This window comes from Microcaecilia unicolor, chromosome 6, assembly GCF_901765095.1.
Source record: "Microcaecilia unicolor chromosome 6, aMicUni1.1, whole genome shotgun sequence".
NCBI classification, from domain to species: domain Eukaryota; kingdom Metazoa; phylum Chordata; class Amphibia; order Gymnophiona; family Siphonopidae; genus Microcaecilia; species Microcaecilia unicolor.
The window spans coordinates 93,744,465-93,761,933 of NC_044036.1; the positions used below are offsets into that span (position 1 = coordinate 93,744,465).

The 17,469-nt window shown below is 43.5% G+C and overlaps 1 protein-coding gene across 1 annotated transcript; it reads left to right on the forward strand.

The window, feature by feature from the left end:
• Positions 1-2,381: 2,381 nt before the first annotated feature.
• On the forward strand, positions 2,382-8,253 carry RGS16 (regulator of G protein signaling 16). Its single transcript, XM_030207265.1, has 5 exons — positions 2,382-2,505; positions 4,142-4,243; positions 5,153-5,214; positions 5,796-5,962; positions 6,359-8,253. Exons 1-5 carry the CDS (start codon positions 2,462-2,464, stop codon positions 6,557-6,559), a joined length of 576 nt encoding a protein of 191 aa, XP_030063125.1. The 5' UTR covers positions 2,382-2,461; the 3' UTR covers positions 6,560-8,253.
• Positions 8,254-17,469: the final 9,216 nt, after the last annotated feature.

Sequence of the window (17,469 nt, forward strand, 5' to 3'; positions counted from 1 at the left end):
TTCTTCCAGCTTTTTCAGATCCTTTTTCATTTTTTCCACTCCCTCCGGGGTGTCCACTGGGTTACAAATCTTAGTATCATCCGCAAATAGGCAAACTTTACCTTCTAACCCTTCGGCAATGTCACTCACAAATATATTGAACAGAATCGGCCCCAGCACCGATCCCTGAGGCACTCCACTACTCACCTTTCCCTCCTCCGAGCGAACTCCATTTACCACCACCCTCTGGCGCCTGTCCGTCAACCAGTTCCTAATCCAGTTCACCACTTTGGGTCCTATCTTCAGCCCATCCAGTTTATTTTAGAGCCTCCTGTGGGGAACCGTGTCAAAAGCCTTGCTGAAATCTAAGTAGAATACATCTATAGCACGTCCACGGTTCAATTCTCCGGTCACCCAATCAAAGAATTCAATGAGATTTGTTTGGCACAATTTCCCTTTGGTAAAACCATGTTGTCTCGGATCTTGCAACTCATTTTCTTCCAGGAAATTCTCTATCCTTTCCTTCAGCATCGCTTCCATTACTTTTCCAATAATCGAAGTGAGGCTTACCGGCCTGTAGTTTCCAGCATCCTCCCCCCAACCTATATTTGCATCTCATTAGTGTTGAGCATTAAGAAGTTGTTCTTCTGCGCTGTTCTGACGCTCTTCCTCAGTCTGCTGCTATCTTTAGGAGTGCCTTGTGGTAACCCCTTTCTGGCAAACATATTAACAAAATTCCCGATACAATTCCCAGTATTCCTGGCTTTGGAGTGAGCCCCCCAAATCCCCCCCCAAATCCACTCCCCACAACCCTACACCATTACCATAGCCCTTATGAGTGAAGGGGGGCACCTACATGTGGGTACAGTGGGTTTTGGGGGGGTTTGGAGAGTTCAACACTTATCACCACAAGTGTAACAGGTGGGGGGGGGGGGGGGGGGGGGGATGGACCTGGGTCTGCCTGCCTGAAGTGCATTGCACTCATTAAAAACTGCTCCAGGGACTTGCATACTGCTGTCAGGGAGATGGGTATGACATTTGAGGCTGGCATACAGGCTGGTAAAAAAAGGTTTTTATTTGTATTTTTTTTAGTGTGGGAGGGGGTTGGTGACCACTGGGGGACTATGGGGAGGTAATCCCCCATTCCCTCTGGTGGTCATCTGGTCAGTTGGGGCACCTTTTTGAGGCTTGGTCGTGAAAATAAAAGGACCAAGTAAACCCGGCGAAATACTGATGAACGCCGCTTTTTTTTCCATTATCCGCGAAAGCCGGCTATCTGGTAGCCACGCCCATACCCGCCCATGTCCCGCCTTCTCTACGCCACTGACACGCTCCCTTGAACTTTCGCCGGTGTGGCAACGGGAAAGTGGCGATGGTGTCAAAAACGCTGCTTTCGATTATACAGATTTCACCGCTTTTGAGAGATCGCTGGTGATCTCCCGATTTATGTTGGAAGATCACCGGCGATCACTTTAGAAAAATAAGCCTGATAGTAACATAATAGATGACAGCAGATAAAGACCTGTATGGTCCATCCAGTCTGCCCAACAAGATAAACTCATTACATATGGTATGATGTGATATATCATATATATATATACCTGGTCTTGATTTATCCTTGACTTTTTTAAGGCATAGACTGTAGAAGTCTGCCCAGCACTGCATCTCTACCACCTCCCGCAGGAGGGCATTCCAGGTATCTATCATACTCTTGGTGAAAAAATACTTCCAGATATTATTCCTGAGTCGACCCCCATTGAAGACATTTTTGAGAATTCTTATAAGCACCCTGTTATAAAATTACCCCCATAGAACCTTTAACCTTTTTAAAACTGTTCCCACAAAGCCTGGGGAAAACTATTTAAAGGAACAGACCAAATCTGTGCAAGATGTCTAATAAGCAGCTTATTTATTTATTTTTGTTACATTTGTACCCCGCACTTTCCCACTCATGGCAGGCTCAATGATATTCAATAGATAATGGTGAAAGTGCATGGCAAGAACATATATGCATAGAAGTGGATTTGACTGGAAGCACATCTAGTCTCTTTGTTCCTTATAGTGCTGAAACCAGCTGCGGATTCTATGGAAGAGAATCAGTGCCTGTACTGCCGTCTTGATACCCTATGTAAAGGCGATGTTCAAAGAAAAGACACTGAGGGCTGGTTCATTTTTTCCCTCCCCTCTTCCTTCCTTGTTATGAAAGAAGGGAAAATCAGAGAAAATATAATCATTCCCAGCATGGAGCTGCAGTTGCAGAGTCATCTTTCCACTCCACATGCCATAGCCTCAGACTTCGCTTTGATTGGCTGTGATTTTCCCCAGTGCCCCCCTTTCTCCTCCTCTGCAAGATAATATAAGGCAGAGCTTCAGGGCTCTGCAACTAGTCTGCACTGCAGGGTTACTAGGAGCGCCTACTGTTCTCACTGCAAGTAACAGACTGAAGTCTACCGGCTGCCTGCCTACTCAACTGGTTATCAAGATGTGCAAATGTTTGACTGGATTACCCACTGCCTGTTTGGAAAGGTAAGAGGTGGATTCTGAGGATTATAAAAAAAAAAATTGCCATTTTTGGAAAACTATTTTGTTTGAAAATATGGCTTTGTGATTTTATTGTAAAATAAAGGAGGCTGTATAATCAATATGTAACTGCATGCTAGAGAGTAAAATCTCTGTTCTATAGAGTCTCCTCAAAGATTTAAGGGCAAGGCAATAGAAAATCTCTCCATTGTTTCAAACTCAAGCTTTGGGGTGTGAACTACCAGTCACTGATAAGATCTGCCAGGTAGTTGTGATCTGGACTGGCCACTGCCACTGCAGGGTCTGATGGACCTTAGTTTGACCCAGTATGACTTTTTTTTTTTGTTAATGTTATTAAAACCTGCACTTTGAAGTGGCATTAGGCAACTGAGATTAAAATCAAGATACCTCCCCTTGGGTGGAAGGCTAACTTTGGATGATCTGGGTAAATGGTTGCCTAAAATGAGCATGCTGGCTACATATTTGTTTTAATGCTCTATTATAATAACTTCTTTGTTTTTAATTTTAATTTTTGGAGAGGGAGAATTCCCTCTTATCTTTCTCTCCCTTTGATTGTGGATGAGTTAAGAGTTCACAGGATTTCTATACATGGTGTAATATATAGATTACATATTTAGCTTTCTTTCCCTACTGTATGTTTTTTTTTTTTTTAATATCTACTCAACTTTTCTTTTACCAGGCTATCAAGGTTTCAGTATGATAGCAAATTTTAAGGTTATGGAAACAGATTTCCAGCTGCAGTATAATAAAAGTTTATAAACTCTGATCTGAAGTAATATAATCTATGATGCCTTGAGATGATGACAGAGCTCTGGCATAAATCCGTAACAAAAACAATGGTAGTTCTTGTATACCACTGCAATTTTTCCTTTGGATCAATGCCTGCTACTACTCTCCTGGAGGCATACTCAACCAATCCAGTTTTTAGGGTATACACAACATATATCTGAATACCTTGGAGACCCCAGTATATGTTTATGTTTCTCATGCATATTCATTGTGGACTGTTAAGGTGGATCTCCAGGACTAGGCTGGGAAATGTGGGTATAAGTATTAATATTCAAAGTTGAGAAATCTCAAGGTTTTTTTTTTAGAAATATCGGAGTCGATATTCCGCCGGCAGTGATCAGCGTTTTGCTGACCGCCACTGACATTATGCCCAGAAATTCAATGCTGTCTCGTGTCCAGGCTTCGGCACTGAATTTCTGGGTTTGCGGAGCTGGTTACAGCATAGTTGGTTAAGTGCGATATTCAGCACCTAACTGTGGGGCACTCCATAAAGCTAGGACTGACTTTTATGTGGTCCTATTTATGCGGTTACCTTGGCTGGTTAAGTGCTGAATATCGGCACTTAACCAGCCAAGAGCTGATTCTGTCCCCTGGAACAACCCCCAAATAACTGGTTTTGAGTACAGTGCTAATTGGCTGGTTAAATTGCTTTGAACATCGATCCTGTCGAAGCTGCTGATGAAAAAACAAAGACAGATTTTTTTGTGTGTTGAATCTACTGCATATCAACAAGTTGTTAGTTTCTTTCAAAGTGCTTGTGAATCTTGCTTTCATGCAAAGTGTGCTCCTCTTCCCAAGGGTGAGACTTATTAGACTTCTTTTCATCTTTCAGAGCTAAAGAATTTCGAACTCGCCTGGGATTCCTCCTGCAAAAACCAGATCTGAAGCATGAGCTTGGAAATTTCAGCAAGGCTGAACGGAGAAGCAAATATAGGTGAGTCAACTATACTTACCAGTTCAGCTTAGCCTATACACCTGCCTCCGCTGTATATTTTTAAAACTTTCACAGAAGAACAAGGATAAGATTCTGATTAGTTCCTAAGCAAGAAATTAATGGAAAAGACATAAGAAAAACAGATTCTAAGAACAGGATTAATGCTCAGTAAAACAGAGGTCTGAGGGGGGGAAAACGGGTCATTACCTATTTCTGTTAGTTTAAAACCCAAATGGATTCAGTGCTAGGAAGACGCAAGGAGTATCTGAGTCAGATACACAGAAAAGTCCCAAAATTAAATAAATATATAGATGCATGCAGAAACAGATTAGGAAGACAATTTGATATTACATATACTACTACTACTACTTAACATTTCTAGAGCGCTACTAGGGTTATGCAGCGCTGTACAGTTTAACAAAGAAGGACAGTCCCTGCTCGAAGGAGCTTATATTACCTACCAACAGTTTATACCCTTTGACTAATCTTCATTGGTATTAGCATGACATTTCCCAAATATTTAGGAAGATCTACATATATGCTTCTAGCACTTTATTACTCGGGCTTAATTTATGGAGGAACAGCTTAGAGCACAGTTATTTTCAGACTCTAGAACAGCAGGGCTGCTCTGCTCCAGTCACTACCTTCTAGGCATCAGATAAACAGGGAAGAGGAGGGGGCTGGGGTGAGCCTGGAGGAGGCAGGAAACAGTTACACCGCTCCCTAATCTAGCCCATTCTACTGTTGTTCCTGCCCCATCCATGCCTCCACAGTTCCAATTCCTTTTTTGTCTATAAATTAAGCCCTACTTATTATATATATTCCAATATCTTAGCACTGACATTTCTTCTTTTTGGAGGTGTACTACTAGTTCTCAAGTGCAATGCAATGTCATTTCTTTGTCTGCAGACCTTCCTTGAATGACATACTAGGATGGAGAGAGTCTTTTGACCAACTCCTGAGCAGTAAGGGTAAGTACATCTGAATTTATGCTGTTATGAACACCTGTTGTGTGTTTCATCTTAAGTGATGGGGTTGGATTGGTATTCTTGAAACCAAATCCATTGGTAAGGGATGAAGAACTCAATTGTCTACTGGCTGTTCTAGCAAAGAGATCTAGAGTAGGGCTTTCCAAATGTATCTTGGTAACCCCACAGCCAGTTGAATATTCAACATATCCAGAATGAATTTGCATGAAAAATATTTGCAAGCACTGAAGACCCAGTGTATGCAAATTTACCTCATGGCTATTTATTCTTTATATCTTGAAAACCTGGCTGGCTGTGAGGTCACCAGAATAGGTTTGGGATTCAAACACTAGGCATCCTGTACTGAAAGTTTAGCTATTTTATCCTCATGATGACTAGGGAGCTGCTTAATAATGTATGTTACATGCACAGCCCAGTAGATTCCTGATTCAATTTGAGAAAATGTGATAAATACGTACAGTAAATATAGATGAGAGAAGGAAAAATGTGATGGGTATGAGTTCTGCTTACCTAGAATAGGAATTTATATTTTTTCTCTTAAATTTTATCTTTTTCCTTCACAGATGGTTTGGCTACTTTTCACACATTCCTGAAGACAGAGTTCAGTGAGGAGAACATTGAATTCTGGATGGCCTGTGAAGAATACAAACAGACTCAATCCACCACCAAACTGCTTGCTATGGCAGACAGCATCTTCCAGGAGTTCATCCAAACTGAAGCTCCCAAAGAGGTAATTGAAGAATTTGGATTCCATACCAATGAATTAATAATTATCTATTACTTCAATCCTGTCCTTCACCCTTCCCTGCCCATTCCAACTAACTAAATAAAAACAGAGGACCAATGACTTGGGTTGGGCACTGAAGGACCAATTTGGTTATCTAAATCTATGCTAGGCACTCTTTTTCAAGCTGAGTGGTATTAAACAGGTCAGGTCTTTGCTAGCAGGTCAAGATGTGCCTTTACTCAAATATCAATGTATTAATAAACTATACCCAGTTTTCCAGCTCTCTGAATATGGTTCTATTCCTGTGGATAAAATATTGTTAATGACAGCATAAACATCTAAGAAAGGGCAGTAACAGAAGGCAAAGTATGTACTAATAAGTTGTATCTTATCTTACAGGTGAATATTGATCATGAAACCAAGGAAATTACCCGGCAGCACCTGAAAGATGGTACACCTACTTGTTTTGATGTTGCCCAAGCAAAAGCACGCACCTTGATGGAGAAGGATTCCTACCCCAGGTTCTTAAAATCCAGCCTGTACAGAGATCTGCTGGAACAAGTATCTCAACACAGTTCTGGCAAGCACTGTCAAACATGAATGCGTTCATTTCAGGAGACCATTGCAAGAACGAGGACAAAGCACCTGCTGAAGAAGGCAGAGGAAGGCTGAGATATGACAAGCAAATATAATAAAAAAAAAAAATAAAAGATCCGAACTCAAATAAACTGAATTCTCACATGAAGCACCACCTCCTGTGGGTTTAGGAGAGAAATCGTGTGTGGAATCTGAGGCCTAGAAGGGAATGCTGTCAGTGGGACGGTGCTGCCCTTTTTGGCATCCTAAAGACTTCCATGCATGCCATGAAACATAGAGAAGAGCTCCTTATTCCTGGAATGGAAAGGAGCTTACGCTAAAGCAAAACGCTTCTAACAGCTAGAAGAGAAGGACATTAATATTTCCACCTGTAACTGTTCCAATCATAGAATGAGGTGAGAAATAACGTGAGCAAAAAAAGTTAAAATCTGACTTACAAATTCAGAGTAAGCTGATGATGTGAGAAACCAAATATGTTTAAAAGAATAAGTGTTTTTTTATGAAATCTAGTTCATTGTACTGTTCTATCCATTGGCAGAAAGCGGGTAGTGTGAGCAATCTGCACCCTTTCTCCCTTTGATTAATATATGTCTGAAAAGTATTAACAAAAAGACCAGTCGGTCGTTTATGAGCTGGTTTTAATGGTAACAGTATGATTTTCCAATGAAACACAATTGCCGGTCTTTGCACTGAGTTGTCAGCCCTTAAAACGTGTATATACTGTGGAATACAAAATGTCATTGTAATTAATGTTTAGGCACATTTATTTATCCAATCATGCAGGCATATTACTTCATAACACATCCATTGCCATATCCTCTTTGTAACAGTGCTAGGGAGGATAGGGTAGAGGTAGAATACAATAATTACAATAATTTTATATTCTACAGTGTGGCACTGAGAAGGGCCAGTTTATGTAGCTTGACGAGCACTTAACTTACAGTTGCCTAATTTATGTCTGCCCATTGAAGCTAGTTGGACAAACTAGTACTATGGGAAACCAGTTGCTGCTAGTGCTGCATTATAGTGTTTGTAATATTTATTTGATATTATATTATTGGTTGTGTTTATTATATTTAACTTGATAGTATGGTATTGAAGAACTGAGATGTTTAAGGTTTTGTGAAAATTTGCGAATATTGTGAAAAAAAACTGTAGATGCCTCATGAAACATTTTGTGTTTCATAAACTTATGAGCTCTGAAAATGGTTCCAGACACTGTGTTGTACAGATCGTTAATACAAACTGCTGTATACAGAATGACAATTAGACTATGATCAAAATAACAAGCAAACCTTCCAGTATATTGTTGCATGTCTTCTGTATGTAAGGTAGACTTCATGGCTCCCAGTGCCTGGCACCAAAGTCAGAGTGCAGGAGGCATTGTGTCCGAGGCACTGTGCAAGCAAGTGCAGGATACACATGCCTAATGCCACTGTCAGCATTTCCCAGAGAGGAATAGTAAATTCAGCAACATTCAGGACAGCAAAAATGTTTCTGTTCATCTGAAACACAAATCCCTCTAATTCTAATTTAATAGGTTCTGCATTTGGCAGAGCAAAGTTCCCCCACCCTAACTTAGCATCAGTATTGTAAAGTTCTGAACTTCAGGGTAGACTGACAGGGAGCCAAAGACATGTTTCTTTGGACTTTTTTTTTTATTTTTTACAGCTCTCTCATTCTTCTTCCTCTGCACAGAAGACTGAAGAGTCTCTTAAAAAAAACTGACAACTAGATTCGATATCTCTCTGTGAGGGTTTCAGAGTCTGGATGCATCCATGGGGTTTGGGGAGGGTCTTGTTTTTGTATTATTTATTTGTTGACAACTGGAACCTGTCCCTTACAATTCAAGGGACATTAAGTTTAATAGAAAAACATGTATTTATTTTCATCTGTCTAACTAAATGTTAATTTGAAAACTAAATAAAATTTCTAAAAACTGTTATTTAAGATCCTGTCTGGTTGTCTATTCTCTCTTTTTTGCCCTTGTTTTTTGGTTTTCAGTATCATAAGAACATTAGAGTTACCATACTGCATGAGAACAAAGGTCAGTATCCAGTATCTAACAGTGGCCAATCCAGGTAGTACGCACCTGGCAGAATCCCAAAAAGTAGCAAGACTCCATGTAACTAGGGATAAACAGTGGCTCCCCCTGAGTCTACCTTAAATGTTTATGGGCTTTTCCTCCAGGATTTGTCCAAACCTTTAAGTATATAAGTGTTGTTATACTGGGACAGACTGAAGGTCCATCAAGCCCAGCATCCTGTTTCCAACAGTGGCCAATCCAGGCTACAAGTACCTGGAAAGTACCTTGAAATAAGCAGTGGATTTAACCCAAGTCCATCTTAATAATGGCTTATGGACTTTTCTTTTAAGAAGCTATCCAAACCTTTAATAAACCCCGCTAAGCTAACTGCTTTTACCACATTCTCTGGCAATGAATTCCAGAGCTTAATTACATGTTGAGTGAAGAAATATTTTCTACAATTTGTTTTAAATTTACTACTTTGTAGCTTCATTGCATGCTCCCTACTCCTAGTGTTTTTGGAAAGAGTAGACAAGTGATTCACATCTACCCATCCCAGTCCACTCATTATTTTATGAACTTCTATCATATCTCCCCTCAGCCATCTTTTCTCCAAGCTGAAGAGCCCTAGCCGCTTTAGACTTTCTTCATAGGAAGTTGCCAAATCCCCTTTATCATTTTCGTCGCTCTTCTCTTTATCTTTTCTAATTTCACTATATCTTTTTTGAGATGCAGTGACCAGAATTGCACCCAGTATTCGAGGTGTGGTCGAACCATGAAACGATACAAAGGCATTATAATGTCCTCAATTTTGTTTTTCACTTCTTTCCTAATAATAGCTAACATTCTATTTACTTTCTTAGCCGTCACCACACACTGAGCAGAAGGTTTCAACGTATCATTGACGATGACAACTAGATCCCTTTCTTGGTCTGTGACTCCTAATGTGGAACCTTGCATCACGTAACTATAGTTCAGGTTCCTCTTTCCCACATTGATCACTTTGCACTTGCTCACAATACACGTCCATTTGGATGCCCAGTCTCCCAGTCTCATAAGGTCCTCTTGTAATTTTTCACAATCCTCTTGCGATTTAACAACTTTGAATAACTTTGTGTCATCATCAAATTTGATTACCTCACTAGTTACTCCCAACTCTAGATCATTTATAAATACGTTAAAAAGCACCGGTCCCAGCATAGACCCCTGGGGAAACCCACTATCTACCCTTCTCCACTGAGAATACTGACCATTTAACCCTTCTCTCTGTTTTCTATCTTTTAACCAGTTTTTAATTTATAGACCATTACCTCCTATCCCGTGATTCTCCAATTTCCTCTGGAGTCTTTCATGAGGTACTTTGTGAAATGCCTTTTGAAAATCCAGATACACAATCCAGTTTATAATCGAAAGTGATCGCCGGCCATCTTCCGACACAAATCGGGAGATGGCCGGCGATTTCTTAAAAGTGGCGAAATCGGTATAATCGAAAATGGCATTTTTGACAGCATCGCTGCTTTCCCGTCGCTTCGCCGGTAAAAGTTCAAGGGGGCGTGTCGGTAGATTAGTGAAGGCGGGACATGGGTGGGCATGGGCGAGGCTACCAGATGGCCAACTTTTGCTGATAATGAAAAAAAAAGCGGCGTTAAGCAGTATTTTGCCGGCTTTACTTGGTCCTTTTATTTTCACGACCAAGCCTCAAAAAGGTGCCCCAACTGACCAGATGACCACTGGAGGGAATGGGGGATGACCTCCCCATACTCCCCCAGTGGTCACAACCCCCTTCCATACTAAAAAAATAAAACTAAAAACCTTTTTTGCCAGCCTGTATGCCAGCCTCAAATGCCGTACCCACATCCATGACAGCAGAATGTGTTGTATCCTCCGACAGCCTTTCCCTGGTTGCAACGTGGCTCTCGGGTGAGTGTGACACCTTTTCTGTTAGGTGCCCTGCAGAGTCACATTAGCAATGCATTGTGGTGGGTGTAGGGTACTGGGCTCTACTCCCATGGTGCTTTTCCCCCCTGCTAACTGGGTCAAAGTGTGCCCTGTTTTGTTTCCTGTTGTAGTCCATGCGGTAGTGGCCATTTTTGTAAGCCACTTTTAGATCCCTTTCCTGTGTTACCCACGTTAGAGAACGTAGTTCTTACCTTGAATGGTGCTGAAAGAGGGCATTGTACACCATTGTGCCAGCTCTGACCTACTGCTAATCTTAGTACTAGAGGACTCTTTGCCAGTGGGGCACAACCTCTGATCTGCAGTTAACTGTGAGTAAACGTGGTTATTTCAAGAAAGGACTTTTTCAGAGAGATTAGTCTTCAGGTGTGAACTGCTGTGCCAAAGTTATACAGCAGCAATAAGTCCTAGAGGCTGTATGCAGGTCCCTGGAGCAATTTTAGTGGGTGCAGTACATTTGTGGGTAGTGGGTTTGGGGGGCTCAGCTCCCAAAGTAAGGGAGCTATGCACGTGGGAGCTTTTCTGAAGTCCACCGCAGTGATCCCTAGGGTGGCTGGTTGGTGTCCTGGCATATCAGGGGAGCCAGTGCAATTCCCCTCTCTCCTTGAGCCCTGCCCTCCCATCCATGCTCCTCTCTCCCCTGCCCCCCTCCATTCACCCATATCCAGCAATTCCCCTCTTTCCCTGAGCCCTGCCATCCCATCCATCTCCCTCTCTCCCCTGCCCCAACTGCCCACCCTCTTCTCCCCCCCCCAAGATCCCTTTCCTTTTAAATTTACCTCCAGTCCGGCAGCACAGCGACAGCATCAGTGAAAGCGCTCCCAGTGAAAGTGCTTCTCTTCGCTCAGTGTCCCACCTTCTTCTGATGTCATGATGTCAGAAGAAGGCGGGACACTGAGCAAAGGGAAGCGCTTTTACTGGGAGCGCTTTCACTGACGCTGTTGCTGCGCTGCCGGACTGGAGGTAAATTTAAAAGAAAAAAAAAGGAAAGGGATCTTGGGGGAGAGAAGAGGACGGGCAGTTGGGACGAGCGGCGAGCCCTGGGCGGGCGGAACTGAGTCGTGTGGGCGTCGTCATCAGGATCCGATCTTCGCCTCCCCAAGCCTCTGATACCGGGCGCCTATGCTTTTACCACAACCTCTGGCAATGAGTTCCAGAACTAAACTATGTGTTGCATGGGTTTGATTCTCACTGCAGCTCCTTGTGACTCTGGGCAAGTCACTTAACACTCCATTGTCCCAGGTACAAAACTTAGATTGTGAGCCCACTAAGGCAGAGAAAGTACCTACATATAATAAACATAAACTACTTTGATTGTACCACAGAAAGGCAGTATATCAAATCCAATTAGTGTTCCTTAGTCTTTGTACTTTTTGAAAGAGAAAACAATTGATTTGCGTTTACCTGTTCATTCTACTCATGATTTCATACAATTCTATCGTACCTAGAGGCTGACTGAATTTCAATTTTGATATCGACACCAAAACTGACCTGAAATCCTAATTCAGGTTTTAGCCAAAAATGGCAGTGCATTTTGGGATGAAACCAAACCCCTTCCCCACCACAATCACTCTTCATGCCTCCCTGCCCGCCCCTTGGTGCTCACCCATCACTCTTGGTGCTCACCCACCACCATCACCCTCCACCCATCACCCAAAGGCCCTCCTTGGGTCTACCCTTAAATCTCCTGGTTGTCTAGTTGCTCTTCAGTATAATGAAGAGCTGTTTCCAATCTCAAAATGGCCACTGGGACCTCCCACAGTAGTCTTGCAAGGCCATTTTGGCTGTGGAATCAGTGGGAAGAAGAGCAACTGGGGATCGTTCTTAACCTGAAGGCATACTTGACCACTAGCAGATTTAGAGGTAGACCCAGGGAGGGACTTTGGGTGATCGGTGGAGGGTGGTGTTGGGTGGGTGCGGGCACTGAGGGTCATCACAAGGGGAGAAAGGGTTGGCAGGGGATGCTGAGAAATTTTGGTTGCTGGTTTGGTTTCAGTGGCCCTCTAATCATACCTTCCTTCAGCCATCTTGTCTCCAAGCCTAATCTCTTTAGTTTTTCCTCGTAGGAGAACTGTTCCTCCCCTTTATCATCTTGGTTGCCCTTTTATGTACTTTTTCTGATTTTGCTATATCTTTTTTTGAAGATGTGGTGACCACAACTGCACACAATACTTTCCCTAATTTTTATAATATTCTGTTTGGTTGGGCGGGACACAGGGAGGGAAGACCCGAAGGGAGGCGATCTGCAGACTGCCGCTGCTGCGCTTCTCTCACACGGAGCGAGGTCGAGGTGAGGCGCTATGATTTGAATTCAGGGGGGGCCCGGTGGTGGACGGAGGGGGGTGGGTGGAGGGGACTGCGGCGCCGGGCCACCCTTGGAGGCCTGGGGAATTTTGTCCCCCTGCCCCCCCCCTCTCGGCAGCCCTGCTACCCACCATTCTATAAATGGCACCCAGCTCAGAGCCCCATTTATAGAATACCTCTTGGTACTTATTTTTTTCAGTGCGCCATTTCCTGAATCTAGTCCATTATTTTCTGATTTAAGACATTCCCCTGCTTCTTCCGGTCTTGTTGTTGAATTCAGCATTGACATCCCCACTTATTTCCTTGCCCTCCCCGCCCCCAAACCTACTTGTGTCAACTAGTCTTTCTCTAACTTATGAATATACATACTTTGAACCTTTCGTGTTAACCATCCTCCCTCTCCTTATTCCTCTTCCTCCCATCCTGTCTACTTGTCTCATCCCGTATTTTAAATGTCTGCGGTAAACCACTTAGATGTATTATTGATTTGCCATATATCAAATAAAAGTGAACTGTGATGAACAATGAACTAATATAATGAAGACGTCCTTCAGTACATAGGTCATTTATAAGAGAAGAAGCCTGTATTAGAAAGGCAACGGGCCTGATAGTCAAAGGATTTATACTCCTAACTTTGAGAGTTATGCTCATAAATTGGCTACTTTGAAAGTTAACTGGGACTAAGTACATAACTTTATACTCAAAGGGGATAATATTCAGCCTGCAGTGGTGAGTGGTTTGTAAGCTGCTTCAAGTCGCAGGTTGACCTAACCCAGAATATTCCATACCGGAGCATTGTCCACTAACCCAGTAGTTAATAGTGTGCCAGCCTATATTCAGACCGATGTCTGGTTAACTCAGTGCACAAAGTTAGGATAATTGCTTTGCTGTGCTATCTTTGGGCACTGTTTACTAAGGAGCGCTAGTGTTTTTAGCGTGTGGCAGTGGCGATCCTAGGTCGGCTGCCACCAGGGGCGGATCGCCGCTGCGCACCCCCCCCCCCCCCCAGGTGCAGCAGCATCCATCTCCCCAGGGTGCTGCACACCAGTGGCATAGCCAGAGGGCAAATTTTGAGAGGGCAAATGTGTAGAATGGGTGGGCAGGAAACATTTCCTCTCTACCCCCAGCCCCCATTCCCTTCCTGCCTCCTCACTTCCCCACTCAACATAAAAATTAAATACCTTAGATGGTGCGGATCCCCAAGCCCCACAAGCTGAAAACATGGAAAGCTTGCCAAAACTCCCCTCAGACAACCCTGGTAGTGCTCCAAGCTGCTGGCACTGGTACCCCAAGTATGCTCAGTTATGGGAACTGTGTCTGAATGGAGTTATGGAAACTGTGGATGTTTTCAGCTGGCAGAGTCTTACAAGGCCATCCTGCAATTTATCACAATCCATATACGCTTTAACAGCTTTGAATACTTAACTCATTTCCATTTTCAGATTATTTCTAAGTCAAAAAGTCTTGGTACCAGTACAGATCCCTGTGATACTTCACTATTCACCTTCCTCCACTGAGAATTGTCCATTTAACCTTATTCGCTGTTTTCTATCTTTTTGACCAGTCATAATCCACAACAGGACATTGCCTCTTATCCCATGGCTAATTTGCTCTGGAGTCTTTCATGAGAGACTTTGTGAAAAGCTTTCTGAAATTCCTGATAATACACTATGGTGGTTATTTTTATTTTAGAAGCACTATTCATTTTTTTAGACGTTCATAAACTCGCAGATAGATGTCCGTATTGTAAGGATGTCCAAATCCTGATTTTACAAAGCTAGGATAAGAATGTCTAAAGCTGAAGAATGTGCATATGGCAAGGAGGAGTTGTCTGGATGTGTTCTGGGAGGGACTTGGGTATGCTAAAAATAAGGACATTCATTCCCCCATAGTAGAAGGAGAAAGAATGTCCATGTCAATAGAGTCATTAGACCTGCTACCTGGAACGTCCAGGGGACCCTTGGTGGAAGGGTTAGTATCTGTTTACAGTTACCCTGTGTTCACTACATATCACAGGGTAAGCGCAAAACCTGTATGGTACATGCAGGGAGTGTGCCCAGCATCTACCCTGCATATACAGCACAGGGCATGTACATCCCTGTGAGTCTATAGGACATTGCCCTTCCCCTGAAGGATACTCCCTCACAGTGTCAGATCCATAGTCCTGCCAAAGGGCGAAGTGACATGGGAGGGGTGGAGCCAGAAGGAACTAGGAAGTATAAAAGCTAGGGGCACAACCAGGTTAAAGAGGCCAGAAGGAAGCAGTGGTGCCCCAGGATATATGCCTCCACCATCTATGTGTGAATTGCCACTGCTACAGTCAGGTAGGCCAAGCCTCACTTGGAACCTTACAGCTTTTGTATTTTTAACGAAGTACTTGAGGAATCAGGCCAGGAACAAGTAAAGTGTGCTGCTGTGCTGACAGACAGTAGGGTACATAGTGGCCCTGCAAGAGCAGACCTTACAAGGACTTGGTTGCATTACGGACTAGTTTAATGTTGTTTTTGTTTTTCCAACCTACAGCTTTAAATAAATATTATTTTTCATTGTCTGCAACCGAAGTGTGGTTCTGTCTTTCTTGGGCTGCAGACCCACCGTGGTTCACGTTACTGTATATGGTTCTGGTGGTGGATCTGAGCTTACCCTGCTAGAAGAAGCTGGAATCATTACTCTCCAGGGCTCTTGGCCTTGTAGGACTGCCACACAGGAACAACAGACTAAAGGGGTTAGCACTGCCCTGAAAGAGGGAACTCAAAGAAGTCTAGTTAGTGCTAGACAGGTAGGCTTTGTCTGGTTTGTTCCTCACGTCATGAGTGCCAAGGTTTCATGGAAAACATAGAAAGACTGCTCTAAGCCTTAGTTTAGGGGCAGCAGTAGCAACAGCAGCAACAGCAGCTGCTGCCGACTATTGTGCAGAGGCAATGCGAGCAGCCACAGGAATTGCAAAATTCTTTGGAGGTACAGCGAAACTCCCAGATGCAAGTAATCCGAGCGCTACAGGCACCCAGGCTGCACACTCTGGTTCTGGTGTTTCCAAAGATGGTACCAGAGGATAACCCAGACTACTTTTTCACAAAGTTTGAGAGAACAGTTCACCTGTCTGGATGGCCGGAAGCATCATGGATGGCATATTTAGGAAACCTGTTGACTGGTAGTGGAAGAGTAGTCTAATGGTTAGTGCAGCAGACTGAGATCCTGGGGAACTGGGATTGATTCCCACTGCAGCTCCTTGTGATCCTGAGCAAGTCACTTGATCCTCCATTGACCCAGGTACAAAAACTTAGATTGTAAGCCTGCTAGGGACAGAGAAAATACCTGTATATAATGTGTACAGCGTTGTGCATGTCTAGTAGCGCTATAAAAATGATTAGTAGTACTAATTGTAGCCAGACTATGCTTCAAGACATCAACTCCAACAGATGGCCACTTGCGCAGAAGTAAAGGCTGCCATTCTGGAGAGGACAGGCTGTACTCAAGAGGCCTATCAGCAATATTTTGAAAAGGGGTTTATACGAATGAAAGAAAATCCTTGGAGTTTCATTTACCAGCTCAAGGAGGTAGCCTGGAGGTGGCTCCAACCAGTGGCAAGATGCCTGAAGATAGCAAGAGTCGACCTCCTTGAACATTTTCTCAAGAGCTACCTCCGTCCATGAAACAGTGGGTGAAATGACACCCTAAATTGATGCCAAAGTGCGCTTTGGAGGCAGCTGAGGTCTTTTTCCAAGCCTAACCCGAACTTGAGCCCTACAAAGATAGGAAACAAGCTGGGAGTCCTGGAAAGAGAAGAAAAGGCAAGATCCAACCACCTTCTAGCCCAGCAACCCAGAGAATGGGGTTGGAGCGATGGGGACCCTTGTTCCTGCATACCCTGCGCCCTTCACCAACCCAGTTGCGAGAACCACTCTCTCACATGTTTCAGGTGTAGGGAGAGAGGTCATATGGCCTGGGACTGCCAAGAGGTAAATGAAGATGCCTTGGAGGTGAGCATGGTTGTTCCGCATTTTTGCTGTTTTGTGAAGGCTTCCCCACTTGAGAGATGGAGCTGTGTGCTGCATGTTGAATTGAATGAGAACTCCTACCAGTTGCTGATAGACTCTGGCAGTGCAAGGACTCTGGTTTGGGGATTCAGGACCAACCCTCAGGTCAGTACAGCGAGGCGGTAAGAACTAATCACTATATTGCTGAATTGGAGGAGGATTTGGAGCATGCAACTAGATGAATAAGGACTAAGAGAAGAGAAGGAATCCCCCCACATTCAACTGGCTGAAGCTCAGAGCCAGATTAGAAAGTAAGCTCAAGAAATGAAGGAATATGAGGACAGCCTGAGAACCCTTATACAGCAAAATGGAAAATTTATGGCTGAAGTTCAGCCCATCCATGATGCTGTAGAAGAAGAGAGAAAAGGGTTGTTGGAAACCATTGAGTGGCAGGCTGAAGAAACAAGACAGTTCGGCACCAAACCGCTAAAAGGGGACCTTGCATATGCAGGATTGCAGTTGGAATCTAAGTTCTCAAATGTCTCGTTGGGGTCCCAGGAAGAACAGCGGGATATTACAGAGTTAAACCCTGCTTGGGAGACCCAGACTGCAGAGGTGACCCAGCAGCAAGAGCAACTAATCCCCCAAGA

Coding starts and splice junctions, on each gene's coding strand:
- RGS16 (XM_030207265.1), top strand. CDS start 2,462: ATGTGCAAATGTTTGACTGGATTACCCACTGCCTGTTTGGAAAG. Junction 2,506..4,141: donor CCCACTGCCTGTTTGGAAAG/GTAAGAGGTGGA, acceptor TTCATCTTTCAG/AGCTAAAGAATTTCGAACTC. Junction 4,244..5,152: donor GAACGGAGAAGCAAATATAG/GTGAGTCAACTA, acceptor CTTTGTCTGCAG/ACCTTCCTTGAATGACATAC.